Genomic DNA, 23680 nt, shown 5'->3' with positions numbered 1-23680 from the left:
GAGTCAAATCTACACATGAAATTCATTTATGTTTCATATACACCTTACATGCACAGCCTAAAGATAAATTTATACAATACTTTAAATAATTTTGCTCATGAAACAAAATGTGTGTTAAGTACTTGTGGGTGGAATTTCCACTCGTAGCATAACATCAGGACTCAAAAAGTTTCAGACTTTGGAGTATTTCTAATTTCAGATGTTTAGATTAGGGATGCTAAACCTGTATTTCATTAAAAGAATTAAATAAAATATTACACCAAGAGATTAAATATGCAAGTATTTAAAATATTTCAATCATTTTAAGCTAAGAATTACAGGCAACACATGTATGATTTTAGTGTAGTTCTTAAATTAATGTGAAAATTAAGGATTCTTGGCTCTATAGACCTACATCATTTACTTAACCATTATATGAATCTTAGGCATTTGGTTGTGACCAATCTTTGTCTTTTAAGAATATTGCAGTGACTACCTAAGTGTATATATTGTATATATTCCCTTAAATAATATTATCAGTTAAGGAGCATAACTATACTGAGATGACTTGATACGTATTCACAAATTAATTTCCATTTGTTCACACAACAAATATATTTATTGTACTCCTGCGATGTTCCAGGCACTAAATGTTTGCACCAGTTGCTACTTCCTTGTATGAGCGCTGTGTTTCATCGTGACTTTACAGAGCCCTGTCAAAATCTACTGATACAATACCTTTTAGAAACTTCTGCATTTAATAGCAGTAAGTGGTATCTCTGAGTTTTCATTTCTCTGATTTCCTGGAATATTATATACATTTTCCTCCAGTAATTTTAGATTTGCATTTAAATCTATCTAAAGACTATCTCATAAACATATTTTTAATATTTTTGATTTACAGAAATTTACTGCAGTAGAGTTACATGGTCCAGTGATAACCTAAAAATCCAGTGATCAGAAATTATATGAAATAACTTTATATATTGTAATGTCTTTAAACGTTATTGCTTTAATAACATCCAGACACAGACTTTCATATTAACGATGTTTTGGAAATAATTTTAATTCAGTGGGGAAAATTCTCATGGTATAATGCTAGGAGAAAAGGCAGAATATAAAATTTTATATGCAATATTACACTAATGTATAATGTGTGTATATAGCTCTGTATTCATACATACATATATAACTAGAAAAATATGCTAAAATATTACCAGTATTACATCTTGGGATGTGGCTGCTTATTTCCTTCTTCATTTGTCTTTGTTATAATTAACATATATGATTCATTTTATAATCAGAAAGAAAAGCCACTTTAAAAATTAAGATAAAATTAGGGATGGTTTTACTGGATTTTCACTGGTTAGAATAATATAGCTAATAAATCAGACTTTGAAAAGTATTCAAAACAAATTCTTGATCTTTTAAGTCCTCTGTTCTAGAGATGGGATCAACCATGTAAGTCTTCTAACTTGACATATTTGGAAGCAAAAATCTATAAATAAGATGTATTTCTAGTTGACTGTAACCCCTTATCTCGATAGCTATGCTTGGATAGAAGCAGACTCAGGAACAGGACTCGCCCTGAGAAGTGGTAAGAAGAGTGTTACTTTAACTATCAGACATCACTGATGCTTCTCCAGGGTCACCCTTGGCCCAAACCAAGTCTCCTAACTACTCATTGTCTCTGATTACTCATTTGCAAAGTGAAGGGTTAGACAAAATGGCTTCTCCGGTCCCTTTAGGTTCTAATGATCTATGATTCTACCTTACCTCTTGGGCAGCAGCTGTGTTTAATTACCACTCATTTTTCACTTGTAGTCTGTTTCAGGAAGTGATGCTGCTGTGGCTGAGGGGCTTTGCTGTGCATGTACATATTTGGTGTCTTTGCTTATTGGATTTCATTCAACGTTTTGGAAAAGAAAGTGTAAACAGTCAATTAATACATTACACTGTAAAATTAAAATAAGAAAATGCAAATGAAGAAAAACTGTGCAAAAATATAATTTAGCTTTTAAATATTAGTGATAGGATAAAGAGAGATAATGCTTAAGATAAAATGTCGCGTCTGTGTTTCCAAGACTTTTCCGTTTGGTTTTTAGAAAAATCCTACAAAGCAACCACTTTGTTTTCTTTCAATACATTCAGTGTCTATACTACATTTTATCTGACTCCTTTCACCCACACAATGAACTGAGATGAATTTACAGTGAAAACCTTTATTAGATAGGGGAAAAAAAGCATTCAGTGGGCTTTTTGTTTTTGGAAATGTAGTTTCGTAGTCTGATTACAAGAAAGAGTAATTATTTGATTTATTAAGTGAGCACCTATAACAAACTTGTTTGACTTCTAGGCTTTCTTAGTGTTGTAATGATAAGTATAGAATACAAAAAGCTCATGAACTTGGTTGGGAAGAATTACAACTTTATTTTCACTAACCTCTTAACTGAAATATGGCCTTTCCTCCAATTGTGAAAGTAATAAGCAAATGTGAGTAGCAGGAACAGTACTGTGACTTTTCAGATCACATTATAGCTATTGTACACAACCTGAAAATATCATTTTTGCTCATTGCTACTTGGTAATTATTATTGTTATTAGATCTTCTGCTCACTAGTATTTAATGAGTTACTGAAACGCTCATATATTACTTTACCAAACTTTAAAATATATATATTTTGATATTTTAAGAGTTGCATTTCAATGTAATTTATTTCCATTATAATACTTTGTATCTTGTTTTATGCATTTAGCAAATATTTTTCTTAGAAGGGAACTAATAGGTTTCAGAAGTGTTCCAAATCAGTCTATAGCATGCACGCACACATGCACACACACACACATACACATACACACACACACATAGAGTATCCTCGTTTAAGATTAAAAAATGTCATTCCTTTTTCTGAGACTCTAGTACAACTGTCGATTTTACTAGAGATGGAGTCTGAAAATCTAAAAATTTTTCAAATATCTTTTAAATTTGACCTTTTATTTATTTATTTATTTATTTATTTATTTATTTATTTTTTGAGCCAGAGTCTTGCACTGCCATCCGGGCTAGAGTGCAGTGGTATGGTCTCAGCTCACTGCAGCCTCCACCTCCCGGCTTCAAGCGATTCTCCTGCCTCAGCCTCCCAAGGAGCTGGGATTACAGGTGACCACCACCACACCCAGCTAATTTTTTGCATTTTTAGTAGAGACAGGGTTTCACTATGTTGGCCAGGCTGGTCTCAAACTCCTGACCTCGTGATCTGCCAGCCTTGACCTCCCAAAGTGCTGAAATTACAGACGTGAGCCACTGCGCCCAGCCTAAATTTGACTTTTTAAATGATTCATTTCTAATGGGGTTCTTTTAAAATTATTAACTTTAAAAACTTTGAAAGCCTCTCTATGTGAAAGTAATGCCTTGAAAGCAAGCATATTTTAATCAATTAAATGAGCCTGTTTTCATTAGTCTGTATTCAGTGCTGAATTTTTTGAACTTGTCTAACACATTAAAGTGCTCAACACTGAAACTCAAACTTTTCTGAGAGTCTTTTGAAAAATTTGTCTTTAGTTTGAAGTATTTCAGCTATTGATCACACTATTTTCACACAGTTTTTATATGGCTTATCTCCAGGGTGACCACAAATTTATCCTCCAAAGCAAAGCACGTTGTAGAGTAAAAGGGGGCACTGAGGAGACAGAACACAACCATCATTAACAAGACTGTCTGGGGAAACAGAATGTGTGCTCACTCTCCTTTCTGCATCTTTAGTACTTTTAAAAGCCTATGTGCCTACATAGGAAGACAATCCTATATGTGGAAAAATCTAAACTCTGTAACTAAAGTCAGATTTTACTCTGAGCTTGTTTTTGCTGCAAATGTATTTACCATAAATGACTGCACATAAATTATGTAAAGTTTATTTCACCATCTTTCTTCTTTTCATATTTAAAATAATCAGTGAATGTGAAGAAATTTAAATATTTCACTAGCCTTAAGGTCCCAAACTTTATTCCTTGATTAATCATTTTGTAAACATTAGGAGGAAAGCAAAAAAGGAAAAAGAAAATAAACGAAAAATAACCCAAGGAAAAAAATATATATATGTTTTATAGACTTTCATTAAGAAAAAAAACCAGCATCCCGTAGATATAAAAAGAATGAAGATGAAGAAGGGGCAAGTTGTTTGAAACAACAACAATTTTTTTTTATTCTGGAAAGACTTTTTAAATATAGTTTAATGAATTCGTTAAGCCTATAATCATTGTAAATGCTGGTGGTGAAATACTGGCAGTAAAAATACTACAGGGAGATGGTGGGCAGATGCTGTGTTGCTGAACTGTTGTTGAACTCTTGCTTTTATAAAAGCAACTGTAAGGCTCTCTGGAAAGTCATACATGCAATGATTGTTTCAGATTTTTGACCTAAAAAAAAAAGAGAATCAGAATAACATATTATATCTTCATTAATAACTGTTTATCAAGTGCAGGGTTGGTTCCCAGTGAAATCTGAAGACTCTGCTTACTTTATTGTCTGCTTGAGGAGATAAGCATGCACTAGAAAATAGTCAGAAAGTGTGAGAACTAAGTCATGAGGGTCCTCAGAGGCCAGAGCGCATGGTCTGAATGACACCACAATTTGTTGGAAGACTTCTCATGATGAAAATCCTATTTTAGACTTTGTGATATTTGCATATAGTCTAGATTAACCTCCAAAGCTTCTCCCAAATTGGAAAATGTGTTGCTTTTGTTTTAATAAGTCATAATTCAAAGTATGAAAACAAAAGAATGTATTCAGCCATTCTCTTGGAAAGTTGATGGGATATTTACTCTATGCTGATCTGGCTGTCTTGTTAGTAAAAACTAGAGTTGAATAGTGAACATAGTTCTTAAGTTATCTTTTAGAGATGTACTCTACAAAGCCTACTGAGGCAAAGAGTAAATTTTTAGCCATATTTCTTCAAAGTACTTTGCAAAATAAAATGTATATGTTATCAATACTAAGTTCCTTGAGGGCAGGCACTGCCTTTGTATTTGTGTAGCCCTCACAGCTCTAACACATTGCTCACTCGTATTTGAATAATTAAGACAATTAACTGTGAAATATGTAGTTCCAGAAACTAAGTATGCTTGTTTTTCTGTTTTTTAGAGGATGATATTACTTAAAAAATACCCTTGTTTTAGGTGATATTGTTGATGTAGACATGAACAAAGTCATATGCTGATTAAAGTAAGTTTTAAGACCGACTAGATTTATATAGAAGGGCAGTTAGTATTTAGAAAAGATAATTCAAATATTCTGCTCCTCTTCTTTTTTCAGGTGATAGTTACAGCCTCTTGAAAACAACGAACAAGTCTCGAGCTTATTTATACTTAGTGCAATACTGTCCCACATATTAGGCAGATGGCATATACTCCAAGTGAAAGTGCTTCACACAGTAAGAAATGTGTAGCTAGTATCTAAAACTCTTCATCTGTGAATTAAAATGCATGTTACCTTACGTCCCTCTCAGGTCAGGTCATCACCCCTTTTAGAATCCAGCAGCCACAAAACTCCAATTTTTTTCTTGCCAGGACAGCATGTAACACTGCTGCCCGCTGGCCTGGCGACCCTGATTGGCTGTTGCCTGCAATTTCAGTGCTGCCTCTTTCGGAACTGTTGGGGCCACCACTGCTCACCACTCTGGACTAAAGGTGAATTTGCTCCATGAACTCCAAGGAACTACACACATGTAGTGCTTTGTTATTGAGTCTTCTAGTACATTTGTCTTATTCTTCCCCCAAACTTAATGTCAAAAGGCTGTGCACATGGCTAGTGCTTCCAAAGGTCTTACATAATTTAAATTTACAGAAATAGGAGTGATTTTTAAATTTTAATAATTTGATCATTGGAACATTCATACATTTCAGCATACAATGTAAAAGATTACCAAATCAAATCGGAACTTGGAAGCTTAGAATTTTGTCAGCATTCCTTAAAGTTTCTCTGTGGGAAATGTTTGTCCTAAGTTTACTGGACTTACATGGGTTTATATTTTAATATTTTAATGAAAATATCGTTGTACATTTAAATAAAGAATGATTGTTTTGAAAATGATACTACAGAGAAAGGAAAGAACTTTATTTCTGGGGTGTGATCTTTGATTAGATAAATCAATCATTCTCCATTTATCTTTGTAGGGTTGTATCGAATGAACCAAAGAAGTACTAGTAATTGAAATGGGGAGCTTTGTGAAAATCCCTGTCACAACCACTTTGGAACAGTATATATAGCATTTTTGAAAGCGTCTAAAGCTTTATAGGAAAATGGTATAAATAAATATACAGCTAGGCTGATGGTGCACACATGTAGTCCCAGCTATTTCGGAAGCTCTGGTGGGAGGATTGCTTGAGTCCAGGAGTTCAAGGATGCTGTGAACTATGATCATGCCTGTGAATAGCCACTGCACTCCAGCCTGGGCAACAGAAAGTGACCCTGTCTCTTAAAACAAACAAACAAAAAAGGTTAAGGTTGCTCTATGGGTTTGTAATACCCACACAAAAAAATAACTCATTAAACTATTTTTCTGTTGCCCTGCTATTTTTTTTTCAGTTCTAGTCGAAACTCTGTACTTTGTAAGAATGGAAATTTGAGTTGTCTGAGATATCGGTTGGGTCTAAATACTTGTGTATTTTCCAAGTAGTTTTAACTTCCTTGTTTATACCACTTTTATTTTGCTAGGAATTTTTGCAAGTCCTTGGGAAATTGAACAATGTCTTAAATATTTTGGAATCTCTCTTTCATGGAGCATGGTGCCTGACACATAGGCACTGCTCATCAAGTATTTGTCATTTGACTGAAATAACATTATTATGAGTCATTGGGAAAGAGGAGATCCATTTACCAACTTACCATTCAAAGATTCTTAAGTTAAAGGAAGCAAATATATTTGCAACCCTCTCTAAATTAGTCCTGAAGCTACACTGCATATAGAGAAGAGATGAACTATCAGAAATACAAGCAAGCAGGAATCTTTCCCTTTCTCCTCTTTGTTGCATTGTAATTAATGCATTTTCTCCATTTTGCTTTACTGCAGTAATACTTAGTACAGTACTGAAATCCAAAGTATTACAGTGATAAGGAGCACCTGCCCCAAGTTTGTGATGCTCTCTAGAACACTATAGTTGCTCTAGCTATTTAGATCTACCATGTATTGATGGCTTACTGTTTGCCAGGCACTGTTTAAGACCCTATTCATTTGTTGTTATTTAATTTAACTAATTTGTTGCTTGGATTTCTAGTATTGAATATGGATACCCATTTTTTTCCTCACCAGTTCATCCAGTGGGGGAAGTTGAAATGTTCTGAACAAAGATAAGAAATTCATATAGTAACAGCTTATCATATGCTGCAATAAAGTGATAACATTTCATGTAATCTCCCCCTTTGTCACACCAAAGTTCATCATGAAGACTTGTAACCTTATAGATAAGGTACCACTGTTATGTAATCAGTCCAAATTAACACCATTTGGCAATCATCTCTGAATGAGGTAATTTTCCCTTTAGCTTGCAGCTGAAGTGAGGGAATATCAATAGACTCTGTAAACAGGATAATGCAGTTCCAAGACAGATGGATTTAATGGGTAGGACAGGGGAGAGGGATGGATCTTTGCCCCACAAGGCGTGTATCTCAATTGATAAGCTAATATAAATATTGAACTATAATGGCAGTTTCTATTCTATCCTTTTAGTGTTCCACTTGTCACAATAGTGATAAAAAAAAAAAAAACCAACAGACTGTATTTTTTCAGTAATTTCTGGTCAAGTTCATCTTATCCTTTGTGTTAAGAATCAGCCAAACACAGATATAAAAGGGCCAGGTCTCTGATTCAGTGATTCATGATTTCTTGCATTCATTTAGTAAATTAGTCTTTAGGTATATAATAATAAACAATAATATTTACTTTATATCGGTTTCCTCTTACATATTGTGCTTAGAGTTAGCCAAGCCAGGATGCGAAAATGTCAAATCTGCAAGATTCAGCAATTCACATCTCCTTAGTATGTATTTGATAATAAACATTTGTTTAATATTATGAGGGAATATGCTCACGTATTGGAAAGAGGTTCCTAAAATGGTGACCACTTGGATTGTGCTTCCTAGTACTGTTTTTCCAGAGCCTAGAATCACAGAGTGTTGGAACTGGGTTATATTGACAGCACTTGTATAAACTAGTGTTATTGTATTAGAATTGCTATTATGTTTGCAAGGGTATCTAGTGCATCACAATTTTTAGAATTACATTATTTTGAAAAAAGTATATGTAATAATATATTTATTTAAAAGACTTTAAAGTGACTTTGTAAGGAAAGGATGGTTTGTTCATGTAAATACAGTATTCTGCTCAGTGGAAACCAATAGGAAATTCTCAGTGTCAGATATCCCATAATGTACTAATAATGAAAAAGGTACTAACTTGCTGCTAAAATGTATTAGTATATGTATGTAAACAAAAAAACTTCATAGAAATATGTTGGTAAGTGAAGTCATATACCATGCATCACAGAGAAATTAAATATTAATGCTCTATTGCAATGAATAAACTAAAAAGCAATCCGCTATCGAAAATACATCTCAACAACGTCTGATAGAGTGCATCTAGAGAAGACAAATATGCTGATTAAAAACAGTTTTGAATCAAGGAGCAAATGCTCTACAATTGTGTTGTGATATTCACTGTTATGGAACACTATTGTTACGGGAGGGCACGACTTCTCTCATCTTATGTTCTATAAGGGTAAATGTAGATGGCTCACTGGCAGGCTGAACTTTCTGTTCCTTCCTTAATCTTTTTGTTACATTTTCTTGATAGCATACAAGTGTTTCTTATTATTAACATAGGAATTAAATAATCTAGGAAATGGATTTTAAATGCTGCAAAAGAGCTAACAACTACTACCCTGACAAACATTCAGTGCTAACCACAGAAGAGGCAGTCTTCTATAGGCTTTACAGGATTTAATTCTTACAACACTTACTATGAAATAGAGACATTTTTAATTTCCTGTCTATGTTGTTGTTTTCCTCCAACAGATGACTCTGAGACAAGGACTTGGGGGCAGGTTGTTATTTGAAAGATGATCCTGAAAGCACCAAGTAGGAGTAAAGTGAGACAACATTTTGTTAACAGATATCTTACTGCAGTGAGCAACTGGGACTGAGTCTCAAAGAGACCCTCAGGCATTAGCCCTCAGAAGGCTGAGTGGTTGCTGGATCTAGCCAGTAACTCCCGTCTCTCATTGCTTGAGCGTTGCTCCTTGGTTCTTAATGCCCCAAAACCTCCAGTCCACCTTGTATTTGGACACAGTACAGCTCCATGGCTAGATAATGCCACCAGATAGAAAGCAAACGACTCTGAGCTTTAAGACACTATAGACAGCTCCATGGCCAGAAAATGCCACCATGTAGAGAACAGAAGACTTAGAGCTTTAAGACGCTATCTACAAATGACCTCTAAGTTAGATCAAGGTGATATGGGCAGAGCACCAATAGCATCTACTACATCCTTATTTTACAGATGAGGAAACTGAGTCATAGATAGGCTATGTAACTTGCTCAAGTGGAAATAAGAATAAGAAATCTGTGGATCGGCTGGGCGCGGTGGTTCACGCCTGTAATCCCAGCACTTTGGGAGGCCGAGATGGGCGGATCACGGGGTCGGGAGATCGAGACCACCCTGGCTAACATGGTGAAATCCTGTCTCTGCTAAAAATACAAAAATTAGCCAGGCGTGGTGGTGGGCACCTGTAGTCTGGGCTACTTGGGAAGCTGAGGCAGGAGAATGGCGTGAACCCAGGAGGCAGAGCTTGCAGTGAGTGGAGATCGCACCACTGCACTCCAGCCTGGGCGACAGAGCAAGACTCTGTCTCAAAAAAAAAAAAAAAAAAGGAATCTGTGGATCACACCCAAGCAGTCTTTCTTACAGACACCATGATCTTAAACATACAGAGCAAGGGAAATCCCAACTGCTGTGAAGTTATTTTACAACTTCAAAAACTTTGCCAGAAATGTTTGATAATTATGCCTCATTTTATATATTCCATATAATAATTACTAGTTTTAATAGCACAATGTTTGTACTCAGTGGACTGGTGATATGGTTTAGCTCTGTGTCCCCACCCAAATCTCCTCTGTAATTGTAATCTCCACACATCAAGGGAGGGACCTGGTGGGAGGTGATTAGATCATGGTGGCAGTTTCCCCCATGTTGTTCTCTTGATGGTGAGGGAGTTCTCATGAGATCTGATGGTTTTAAAGGTGGTAGTTTTTTCCTGTGTGCTCCCTCTGTCTCTCCTGCTGCCATGTAAGATGTGCCTTGCTTCCCCTTCACCTTCTACCATGATTGTAAGTTTCCTGAGGCATCCCCAGTCATGTGGAATGGTGAATCAATTAAACCTTTTTTCTTCATTAATTACCCAGTATCAGGTATTTCTTTATAGCAGTGCGAAAACTGACTAATTCAACTGGCTTACCCCTTTGTTTTATATCTCTTACCAATAGTATTCACCCCTTCATCCAAACTACAGAGGCATTAGGTTCAGGGTAATTGGGATACACATTTTTTTGGAAAGAATATATGTTTTCTTAATGTACAGCATAGAAGGAATGCAAATATTTTTAAGTGCCTCAGAGTACCTGAAAAGCCATTTTTGAGTTTGCTCAGTTAAAATTTCATGCTTGGAAATTTTCTGGATTATGTAGATAAAAAAGTTTTCTCAACTCCCTTGCCATTGAAACAAAACTTAGCCAAACTGAATTAAAAATCATATATAAATCAGGTTTATGTACCTTCTCCTCAAAGGATGAGATAAAATTAAACAAGTTCATATAAATGTGTGTATATGTATATGTATATGGCGATACAGGGCAGTGAAAAAATACTCCTGGCGGTTTAGCTCATGTTCTCACTATAGGGGTGCCCTATTTTCTTCTCCATTTCTCCTCTTATCCAACTTAGTTTTTTATCCAACTTAGATTACCAGAGCGTAATCTTTTCCAAAGTCAATGAAAATAAGCAAGAAGTTACTGAGACTAATAATGTTACCAGAGACACTGTAGTGAAGCCCCAGCCATGAGAGGGGGAGAATGGTCTTTGTGGATCCAGCAGTTTTGGGAAATGGGACCTGATAGGAGATGACTAGAGCCCTCGTGAATAGTTTGACATTATTATTGCAGAAGTGGGTTATTTCTCCAGAATGGGTTTATCATTATGTAAAAGCGAGCTTGGCCCCTTCTTGCTCTCTTGCTCCCCACATTCTCTTACCTTTCTTCCTTACACCATGAGATGGAGGTAACAAGAAGGCCTCACCGGATTCTGGTACCTTGATATTGGACTTCATAATGTGAGAAATAAATTTATTTTCTTTATAGATTACCTAGTCTGTGGTATTCTGTTACAGCAACTCCAAACAGCTAAAACACTGCACTGAAAGTCAGTTCACCTGAAGCAGGGATCAAAGCTAACCTGTTAACCATTGTAGACTCAACTGTTTCCCACAAAGCCAGAATATTATAGACACTCAAGAAATAAACCTTACATAACAGATATATCTTGCCTCACCAAAATAAGGTCATAGGTACAAGACTATATGGGAAAATACGATGGAAACACAGAGGAGGATCAGAGAATTTGTTTTATAATCAAGGACTTATGATATCATAGACACCACAATTATGGAGAAACTTCAATGAAAGGAAGAGATTACTATATCGTATTCCTTCTTCTCAGCATTGTCACCTACTCTTTTGCTGATTGCATAAAATACTTTTCTCTAGGTTTTGCCTGGAGAGGGACATACAGATCTATATTCAATGTGTAGTTTAATTCTAAGATATAAGATTTTAACAAAGGTACATTACCAAGACTTTAGATTGCTTTATAAAATCATTAGATCAGTACATGAACAAATAATAAAGTGTAAGTCCATGAGGAGGTGTGTAGAAAGAAGTCCAGTGGTAAAATCATTATGCAAAGGATTAGTCCAGTAATATGCAGGGTTTTATAATACAGAAAGAGTAATGCTTTGACCAGGGAAAGATTTGACTCTGCATATATAAAGGTGAGGAAAGGATCTACCATTTGTTGTACAGGATCTACCGTTTGTTGAATTTTCACCATATGCTAGTCATAGTAGTAATCACATAATAATTGAACCGTATTATTTATTATGCCACTTTAAATGTGGAAAGAAGATTACAGAGACTCTTAGTAGCGGCTCCACCCAGCTCAGTCTGCCTGATCCTGCCAAATGAAGGGAGGTGTCAAAAAGACAGTGGTGGAATGCAGAGAAATTAGGAACCCCAAAGGCAAGTTTTGGAAGCGTTCATCCAAGCACTGATCAGACAGAAATGTCCAAAGTGGGTTTGAAGCCTTAGGGAAAAAAGGTTGGTGATGTCCAGAAAAGTCAAATGACTTAAAATCTTAATACCTGAGATTTGGCTCACAGCAGCTCCCAGACCACCAGGCCCTAATAATGTGTCCAAGGTAGATGTGTTCTAGCAAGCTTATGTGAACCTCAGAAATGCTTGGCAGACCTATCCCAATGGTTGAGGTGGATAAACCAGGCTAGCAAAGCTGATGCCACTGAGCACTTGAATCACATCACCAAACCAGGCCCAGAAGGCTTTTCAAATATACAATGCATGGGCTCCAATCAGAATAAATAAATCCGAATTTCTAGAGATTGGATTCAGACGTTGGCATTCTTTTTTATATCAGCCCAGATGGTTCTAATATGCAGCCAGTGAAAACAACTGCTCTTGTTTAATAAGATGGCATTCTGGCTTACGGCTTTTAATGACTTGTGATTTTGCTTTCTATGTTGTAGTAACTTGTAAGGTAACTTTCCATATTATAGTAAATTTTGGGGTAACTTTCATATGAGTTTCACCCTTCAACATCTATCCTCTAATACGCTGATATTACAGGAACGCTGAAGCTCAGTCCTGCCTCATGATAAGTTCCCCATTGCCACAGCGTTTCCCTGAGGCCTCTAGGGCTGCACTCTCCATCTGGCATCCTCTAGACATGAGTGACTATTTAAGTTTACATTTGAATTCCTTAAGATTAAATAAAATGTAAAATTCAGTTACTCGGTCACACTAGCCACATTTCAGGTACTCATTAGCTACAAAAGGCTAGTGATAACTGTGTTGGACAGCACAGATATGGAATATTTAGTATGGCAGAAATTTCTACAGGACAGCACTGCACTATAGCTAAACCTCTTGCAGATGCCCAATTCACTTTGTCTTTTTATCCAAATATGCTTTCCTACCTCTAAAATACCTCACATGCTTTCCCTCCTCTAAAATACCTTTATCTATTCTTCAATATATGAAATCACCCTCTATTTCATTTATGAATAAAGGGATAAAGGTATTTTTGAGGCCATCACTGAGAGACAGCAGCAGAGTAAATATTAGAGTCTTATATCTAGAGTGGGTGGAGCTGGCTAAATAAGACTGCAGCTTTCCTCAGAATCACCAGTCATTTTATATCTCTGTGGATCTTCCCTGTTATCAAATATTTGTCTTATCTAAGGCATAAAATGCCTTGCAGCAAGTAAATACACCATAACAACAAGGGTTAGCTTCACTCTTACAATTTATTTCTGTGCTCCATATGTTGCACGCTACTGATTGTTTCTCAGTTAAGGAAAGGAAGTAAGATACAGAATTTACTGAGTAATTAAAATGTCCATTCTTGGAACCTGTGAGCTGATTCTATTTTTAGTGAAAATAAAACCAGAGCCATCTACCCTAAAATGATTAAAGTGAGAAGAATGAAATGTCTCATTTTCTATATAAAGAACTTTGAAGTAGAGGTTAGAATGCCTGGGGTTTACATATTTGCTTTAATATTTATGAGACACGGATCTAAGGCAAAACTCCTAACTTTCTTCGGTCTCATTTTCTCAATCTATGAAGTTAAAGTAATCATGATACAGGTCCTGCCTGTCTCCCAGAGTTCTGCTGGGAGCACATAAGGCCCTCAATGTTAAATGCCTTTAGGACTTGGCACCAACTTGGCGCATTTTCATCCACAGTGATATGTAGCTTTGAGTTACATATTGTCCTTCTTCCAGGTTATACATCAGTATTGTTTTCTTATGATGCATTACAAATATTTATTCTAAAGTGGCCAAACATCTTGACTTTTTTGTATAAAGAAGGGAAACTACATCTTGAGAACGAGCCAGTGTAAATGTTGGAATTTTTTATCCAAGGTAGGTAGAGTTGACTAAAAGGTAAAAAATAAATGAATAAGTAAAAACAGATGTACATCCTGTGAAAAACTAAGAATTAAGAGAGTAAAAGAGTATAGCAATTGTTTCCTAGCTGCCTGATCCTTTTATCTAAAAATACAAATTTCCACATAGGCCTGCTTAAGTTTTAAAAAGAAAAGTTCACCTTGGATCATAGTAGGGAAAGAAAGAAAGAAAGAAACACCAAGGGTGGTCTTGAGACAGGTCGTGAGAACCTAGAAACTCTAAGGCTGGGTGATTATTAATTTCCTAGCTAGCAAGGGGGAAAGAATGGGCATGGCTACCACAGGGAACGCCGAGTATGTCAGCCTAATTAGAGGTGGGTACAAAGTAGAGAATGCTGAGAAATAATGCAGGACAGATGACATTCAGCATCTGAAGGGGACTTGGGATTCAGACAGAAGTTTTGGGTCAGTGGGAGCACCCAATTCAGAATAATCTAGATTACAGATTCCTGGGCCTCACCATAGACCTGTTTATTGACTCAATGGATGGCAGCTGAGAATCTGTAGTTACAAAGTCACACAGGTGTTGCTTCAGTACATTGAAGTTCAGGAACCACTGCAGCAGACGTAAAATATAAATATTTTTTAGTTTTTAGTTTTTAAAAATTTAAAAAGAAATTTTAAATGTTTTCCAGCTTTATAAAGGGATAATTGACAAAGTTTGTACATATACATCTATCAAAATGTGATATTTTGATAGATGCCTATATATATATATGATGTGCATACATCTATCAAAATGGTATTTTGATATATGTATAAGTTGTGAAATGATTGCCACAATGAAGATAATTAACATCTGTCACCTCACATTGTGTGTGTGGTGAAAATATTTTAATATCTTCTCTTTTAGCAAATTTCAAATATAAACTACATTATTAATAAGTATAACCATCATACTATATTTTTTCTCCAGAACTTATTTATCTTATACCTGGAAGTTTGAATTCTTTGACTAAATTTCTCCATTTCTTCTATTTTTCAGCCCCTGGCAATCACCATTCTACCACTCTATTTCTATGAATTGGACTATTTTGGATTCCACTTATTAATGAGATCATGCATTGTTTATCTTTCTGTATCTGGCTTATTTCACTTAGCGTAATATACAATAAGTTCGTCCATGTTGTTGCAAATGACAGGATTTCCTTGATCTAGAGTCATATTCCTACAACATAGGAGTAATGTGAAGTAAGGGGCCTTGCAGCCAGTGTCCAGGATAACTCTTAGGATGAAAAAATGAGGTGACACTGAAGGAAGTGGAACTGGCAGAGCTGTTACCCACAACAAGAGGGATGAGGGCCTTCACTAGGGTCTGAATCAAGGAACAGACGGGAATCGGTGACTAACCATTATTAAAAATAATAAGTGGGTAGGAGTGGGTAGGAGATCCAAAGTGCAGGAGAGGAAGTATTTAAAACTGATCACATAATTGTAAGTCCATATAAAGAGGAGAGAATAGAGATACATTACACAAATGGAGAATTGAGAGTGCCTAATTTTGTAGAAAATAAGTTTAGCTTGGAGTATTTAGATGATGGCAATACTTTTAAACAGAAACTTACAGAAAATAATTGAAAGAAAGAGGAGCTCCAAACTTGCAAGATAAATCTTGGCTAGAACAATTGATGAAATTTTTATGTAACACCCTCAAATGAGGGTTCTCTGTGTTTGTACCCCATTAAATTGTCAAAATATATGTTATTTCACATGCAAAGGATTACATGAGCTAAATGCCAATCACGTGGGCAACCCAAAATGAAAATGTTTTACATTCAGGCATGATACTCCAAGCTGTATTCACAGTTTATGTCAAAGATCAAAATGTATGGCCTAGTTGATAAAGTGAACATATTTAGTTATTTTGCTCTTTCTACACCAGATGTAAAGTCCTTAAGTGTTGGACAATGTGGTTAGAAACTCATCTATATACCTCAGTGACCTCAAATATTTGATAAATGCTTAGTTGAACTCAATTTTAAAGTGATCCTTAGAGATGATTCCTGACAAATATACAGCATCTTTCTACCCCGGAGTTAAGCCTGTTTTTGTTAAATCCCTTGGGTTCAATTCCCAACTATGCTGCAGTCCTTTGAGAAGCTAATTAAGATGCCTGGCTAATATGGGGATTGTGGTCTGAAAATTAAAAGTTAGAGTGTGCCTCAAATCCCAGACTGGGTCCTCCCGCTGGGAGGTTTCCTAGTATTAGATATGCCCTTAACGCAAACTGTTTATTCCAAACTACGGTCTTAGTTGGAGTAGAATTAGAAAAGTATATGTGAGGAGATCTTTGATGGCTCTTACAACCTATACATACTTATAGCAAAAGTGTTTTTTAAAAAAGGCTTTTGGTCACAAGTGTTTTTTTTTTTTTTTTTTTTTTTGCTTGGTTCTATTTTTTACAAAAAAAGAAAAACTATTACAATCATTTAGCATATACAGTATCTAAAACATCTTATTGGTCATAGTACAAATAAAAAGATAGGTATGTTCTCAGAGAACGTAAGTTCTCTGATGCATCTCTAAATTTGAGAATGTACTTATACTCATGCAAGGATAAAAGTATATTTTTATTGTTTTCTGGTATTTTGCAGTACACATTTTTATACAATATATTGTAAGGAATAGTGAATATAAAACACATTATGTAAGGAACTCATTGTGTATTAAGTATTTGTTGTATCTAAATGAACACTTTTGCATTTTCTAAACTTGAATTTATATCTATATTATAAAAATTAAATTATTTAGAATAAGTTTATATTTGATTCCTGTCCTTGACATTCTATGCTGTTTGTGTTAATTAATTTAATAAATTAATTACTCATAGACATATTTTTTATTTTAATATAAAGAAATTCAAAGCAGATTCAAATGTATTTTCTACCAAACACTTTTTTAGACTTTTGGATTGCATCACATATGCACAGAATAGATAAATACATTTATTCATTAATTTGACAAATACTTACTGAGCATATACTATGTCCCAAGAACTGTTCCAAGTGCCAATGATACAGCAGAAAACAAAGCGTGATTTGGGTGATCAAGAGCTTGCACTTCATCCTATATGTCAATAATTATAATAGTATTTTACCTCCAGATAGTAATTTTGATTCAAATCTTTATTATAATAAACTCATAAACCTTAGAGATTATTTCTAGAAGCAGAGGTCATAGAATAAATTCTGCTGCAGAGCTGAACATAGAGCTCAAGTTTTAATTAATTCCTTCTAGCTTTCAGTAATATGGACACCTAGGCTTTCAAATTAGGAATTTTCCTTTCTTGGAAATTCATATCACGAGCAAACTCAGTTTACTTAATGTAATTGATTGATTTGACCCATGTGAAAAGGACTACTGTGTATGAATTGATGAGAAGTGTTTGAGCCTGGTCATTTTAATTGCAAATATTTTATAATCCATGTCTTTATAAATGTATGTTTCTAACTCTGCATCCTTTAATGAGAGGTCTTTATCTTTGCATCCACTGTTCACTTTTTTCCAGGTCTTAGGAGGAAAGCCAGAGCTTCCAGATGGAGGTGATGATGATGACATTATAGCAGACATAAGTAACAGGAAAATGGCTAAACTATACATGGTGAGTTCACTGTAACCACATTTATTGTTTCTACAGGACTGGATGTAGCTAGAGAGGCCTGTATTGGGAGGGATTCCCTTTGTTGCAATTGAGAAATCTCCTCATTGCTCTCCAAGAGCAATGTGTAGATAGAATCAGTTCTTTGCTCTTGTATATTTTTTTAAATTAAGTTTTAATACTTTTTGTTATTTTTATGTAAAACAACAAATATGTGAACTTATTCCTGTGAACCACATAAAATTATATACTGTTGCTGTACTAGTTTGCAACAATCGTTTGATATGTAGTACTCAATACAATATTTCCTTTATGGAGTAAAAATATTTTATCAGTTTTTTCTTATAAATTCTTGATAAGAATGTAAAGCCTTCACCCTATTTAAAACATTGTCTTTAGCCATAATGAAGGAGTTCTTTGTTACAGGAGGGCTGAGCTACCAAATGAAACAGCTGGAGGGAACCAGGGTAAAAACACTTCTGTTCTGGGCATTAACATACCTACTTCCACATCAGCTGTATGGCACATGATTAGCAGCATGACTTCGCACAGGACATAACCACTCTGGGTCTTAGCATTCTTATCCACACACAAAAAAGAAAGTAGGTTCCTTCCAACTCTGTAGTTTTTTTTATTTTTTTGTTTGTTTGTTTTTTCTGTTGAGGGTAACAAAAACTGCAAGGCACTCCAGTTAAGGGGATTGCTACAGTGGTATTCTTCAAGTGTTCCCTCCCCTTGCAATTTTCTTTGGAGCAAATCGTAAATCTCCAGCAGAATTTAGTAGTTTTCTCATCTGTATCAGAAAGAAACTATATTTGCTGCTCTTTAAGGGGTTTTTGGCTCCGAAACTCTGTGATTTTATGTGAAGACCAAATTAATAACTTGTTCAGCGTAACTTCCTTTTCATAATAAGTGGATTATTTTCTTCCTAGATGCAAAAGGAAATATGGTTACCATTTCTGCTAAATACTGGTCATTTTAATATGAGCCATACAGAAAGTGTTACCTAAATATTTTGTGACTGCTTTTAAAAATTACTATTTCTAAAACTCATTTTCAACAGCCTGACAGATATCTTTTATTTCACATCATCAACCAAAACGGTTCTCCCTCTTGGACAGCATTATGAACTAAAGAAGTGTTTTTAAAGGGGAAGATATTCATCCTGAGTCATAGCTTCCTCTAGTGGAGCTATGCTGTATTACATGGATATAAAGTATAAAGTTCCTTTGAAAATAATTCCGGTTTCTTAACAAGGCTGGCAAGCAAAATCACCTGGGGCATTTTCTAAAACTACGGAATTCAAACTCCACCCTGGTCCTGCAAAACTCCACCACTGATCAAGGGAGGGCTCTGGAATCTGCATAATTGGTGTCTAAACTGTAGCATACAAGTAAATCCTAACTTGCACATGAATATCACTTTCGATTTTATAAGACCACTTAAAAATTTGTTTTAATAGTCTGTAGTCATTTCCAAATGTGACAGAAGAAATTTACTTTGATAATTTATACAAAGTGTATTTACCTTGCAGGACCTATGTTGAAAAAAATCTTTATGCATAAACTGTATCAATAGCTTAATTAGCAAAGTGGCTGGTATATAGTAGATAGTAAATGTTGACTAAATTAATGTTTAAACTTCATCTTCTTGTGTGTATGTAATGATTTTAAGATTATTACCTATTTGAAAAGATTGCTCTAAAACGTACAAGAAATAATCATGTAAAGTTAATTACATGGTTCTTAGTACATAAGAGCATCTGTCTAGCCATTATTATTATCATCACTATTCTTTTCTGATGTTTTAGGCACAGTGTCAAAACTTAACTTTTTATTTGTTAAGTTTACCCCAAAGGACTTTTTAAAAAAAATTGGAGTGTAATGAAGTCTTGTGGATTCTTTTCATTTTCTTTGAAACAGTTTTTTTGAGATATAATTTATACACCATAAAATTCATGCATTTAAAGTGTACAGTTCAATGCTTTTTATTTTATTACATTTACCGAGTCGTACAACCGTTACCATAATCTAATTATAGAACATCCTTATCATCCCCAAATGAAAACATGGAGGTCGTGGTTTTTATATTAGGTTTCAGATGCAAGTGGCTCCATGAGGGTGACTGTGGTGGCAGAAGAAAACCCCTTCTCGATGGCAATGCTGCTTTCTGAAGAATGCTTTATTTTGGACCACGGGGCTGCAAAACAAATTTTCGTATGGAAAGGTGAAAAATTCCATTGGCGATGCTGTATTTCTGATGTATATATATTTCCTCTAAAAGGCTACATAAAATATATTTTTTTGATTTTTTAAAAAAATCCCACCTTTTAATTAAGACTTGATCTATAAATGTCTCACATAAAATGCAGCCATTTTCCTCCTACCAACATCATGTACCAGGGATATGAAGTTTAAAAAAAAAAAGCATTTGGGCAATATAAAAAGAATTGTTTTACAAATAACGTTTTTCGCGTATTGTTAAATATACTTCATATACCAGGAAATTTTTGCTATTCTTTTTTTTTTTTTTTTCTTAAGACAGAGTCTTGCTCTGTCACCCAGGCTGGAGTGCAGTAGCGCAATATCGGCTCACTGCAAGCTCGGCTTCCCAGGCTCACGCCATTCTCCTGCCTCAGTCTCCCGAGTGGCTGGGACTACAGGCGCCCGCCACCATGCCTGGCTAATTTTTTTGTAGAGACGGGATTTCACCGTGTTAGCCAGGCTGGTCTCAAACTCCTGACCTCGTGATCCACCTGCCTCAGCCTCCCAAAGTGCCGGGATTACAGGCATGAACCACCACACCCGGCCAATTTTGTTATTCTTTCACTGTTGCATTTAACTTCAATTATAATTATGTTTATTATGGTACACAAGTATTTCTTAATCATAGAATTCTTCCTTCTCTGAAGTTCTTTCTCTTTAATTTACCTTGTATTTTAGGTAAAGATGCTAATCCCCAGGAGAGGAAGGCTGCAATGAAGACAGCTGAAGAATTTCTACAGCAAATGAATTATTCCAAGAATACCCAAGTATGTGTGAAAATGAACTGGATAGAAAAAAATAGAAAACATGGGAACTCATGACATCTCCATGAAACTCATGAAAAAGTTTGGGTCAAAGTAACGTCTGCATGTGAAGTGATTCTCCACTTGCCTGCCTGCTACAATCTGGTGTCACATGTCCCTCTTTATCTGTGTGGGGGTTAGAATTTTTTAGAAACTGCTCATCAGACTTTCTATAGAGCGCCCATTCACTTCCTCCACTGCCTTTAATTCAAGATAGTAAACCACAGTAGATTTAGCTAAGAGCACTTATGAGTTATTATTCCTTAGAGCAAGTTGTGCAGACTTGGCCTGAAACCCAGATGATACTTGTCTTAATCAAAATCTATTTAGACACTGTCTAATTACTCCTTTCCTTTCCAAATCTCTCAGCCTCATCTATTCTCCTCATTTTTATGTCCTTACACAAGGAACACAATGAGATAATTTCTTCCAGCTCACAGATCTCTTGTGAACCTTATGGAGAAAGACAAACTTATTTTACTGCAGGGATAACATATTAAAGAACTTGATTCGTCTCTCAAATATTAAAATTCAGTGGTAATTATTTTAGTCATGAGAAAAAGCAGTTTTGGATTATATGAGCTTGATAGCCAAACCAGGATAATTTTTCATTTCCTTAGTTCTGTCTCCACTGCCAGATTCATATTTTCCCTCAATTGCTTATTTTCCTGTTTATTATTATTATTATTTTACATTTCAGATTCAAGTTCTTCCAGAAGGAGGTGAAACACCAATCTTCAAACAGTTTTTTAAGGACTGGAGAGATAAAGATCAGAGTGATGGCTTCGGGAAAGTATATGTCACAGAGAAAGTGGCTCAAATAAAACAAATTCCCTTTGATGCCTCAAAATTACATAGTTCTCCACAGATGGCAGCCCAGCACAATATGGTGGATGATGGTTCTGGCAAAGTGGAGGTATTTACCTGTTTTTGTTTTCGTCGAGCCCATGAATGCTAGTGTATGTTGGGAGAGGGCAGGGGAGATCCCTTGAGGTCAAGAGTTCGAGATCAGCCTGGCCAACATGGTGAAACCCCACCTCTACTAAAAATACAAAAATTAGCCAGCTGTGGTGGAGCTCACCCGTAGTCCCAGCTACTTGGAAGACTGAGGCATGAGAATCGCTTGAGCCTGGGAGGTGGAGGCTGCAGTGAGCCAAGATCACACCATTGCACTCCAGCCTGGGTGACAGAGGGAGAAATGTGTATACACACACACACACACATATAAATGTGTATACATACACATATCTGTGTTTATATATACATATATATTTATAAATGTATATGTCTTCAGCTGGACCCTTGACCCTTTCCCTCCTCTTGGCTTCACCTATCCACTGCCTTGAGTACTGACTTCCCCTCTGCCATCTAGCTAACGTTCCTACACCTCATTGGCAACTCAGTTAAATCATAAGCCGTACCTTTTCTGAGAAGGCTTCCCTCAGTGCTGAAGTGGCATTTCTCTGTGTTCAACCTCTAGGGATATTTTTCACAGAATTTATCATATACCTACCACAGAATTGTTCATTTACTGCCAGATTTCTCCTAGACCTCTCATCAATTCCTTGAGGACAGGAATTAAATATTTCATCTCTATATTCCTAGGGCTTACCACAATGCTTGGACCAAAGTATACGGTCAAGAAATTAGTGAAATATTTTTTCCTCTTTTCAAAGACATGAAGCATGAATCTAAGTGGCATGGGTGTTGGGGAGTGGGGAGCGCCAAGGGAGAAGTTCACAAATGTCCCTCATGGCTGTTGTCGGAGGGGTATCGACTTCTGGGTCTGCATCTGTCTCCTACTTAGACATTCCTGCTGGAGCTCAGTCCTCCTGGCAAACTTGGTCTCCAGCACCAGCTGTGTCCTGGCTGCAGCCTTCTCCTGTGCCATCCTAGGGCTGCTGAAATCTGGGGAGCTCTCTCTAGGATCTTGTGCTGTCTCTAGGATATAAGGCTTCTGCTCTCTAGGATAGGGTGGGGTGGCCTCTCTCTAGAAGCATTGCACTGCTCCTGTCCACTTGCTCATCTTCAGATTTCAAAGCAAAGAGTCTGCCCTTCCCACCAGAGAACTTAGGCAAGTGTGCATGTGTGTGTGTGTGTGTGTGTGTGTGCTTACATGTACACACACAGTGCCTGGCAGCCTCTCCTTCATTTGTTACTCTCCTGTTTCATCTACAGTTCTCATCTCTCCAACTTGGAGGGTCTTTAATCTGTGCTGAAGATGAGGAGGTAGAATGAAAGTGGTTCTGCCTGTTTTTATCCCATCATCACATTTCAGTCTTATACCTGGATGGCACCTTTTAAAAACAGAAGTCATGTTATCGGCATGGTCTTAGTCTGTTCAGGCTACTATAACAAAAATACCGTAGATTGAGAGTTTAAGCAGAAACATTTATTTCTCACCATTCTGGAGGCTGGGGAGTCTACGCTGAAGGTTTTGATGGGCTCAGTGTTTGGTGGAGGATCCACTTCCCGATAGACTTTTTGCTGCATCCTCACGTGGTGAAAAAGGAGCTAGAGAGCTTTCTGATTATAAAGGCACTAATTTCACTCATGAGGGTTCTGGCCTCATGACCTAAGTACCTCCCAAAGGTCCCACCTCTTAATACCGTCACACTGGAGGTTAGGATTTCAACATAAATCGTGGAGGGACTCAAACATTCAGTGTGTTGTAGCATCTTCAGTGTTTGGTCACAGTCTACCAAGTCTTGCCTGGGAAAATAATAGTCT

The 23680-nt window shown here is 36.1% G+C and overlaps 1 protein-coding gene across 3 annotated transcripts in view; it reads left to right on the top strand.

The window, feature by feature from the left end:
- The window catches only part of SCIN (scinderin), an 87605-nt gene that overhangs the window by 38785 nt on the left and 25140 nt on the right, over positions 1 to 23680 (top strand). For all 3 annotated transcript variants that reach the window (XR_003118554.1, XM_025379318.1, XM_025379319.1), the window contains 4 exons: positions 17794 to 17886; positions 19977 to 20109; positions 20826 to 20914; positions 21651 to 21866. Coding sequence is in view for 2 of the 3 variants with exons in the window: in XM_025379318.1 (XP_025235103.1) it covers positions 17794 to 17886; positions 19977 to 20109; positions 20826 to 20914; positions 21651 to 21866 (531 nt within the window). In the remaining variant the exon portion in view is untranslated. The remainder of the gene's footprint in view (positions 1 to 17793; positions 17887 to 19976; positions 20110 to 20825; positions 20915 to 21650; positions 21867 to 23680) is intronic.

This window comes from Theropithecus gelada, chromosome 3, assembly GCF_003255815.1.
Source record: "Theropithecus gelada isolate Dixy chromosome 3, Tgel_1.0, whole genome shotgun sequence".
Lineage (NCBI taxonomy): Eukaryota > Metazoa > Chordata > Mammalia > Primates > Cercopithecidae > Theropithecus > Theropithecus gelada.
Note: the sequence above shows the minus strand (reverse complement) of the source record. Positions and strands in the feature narration are given on the sequence as shown.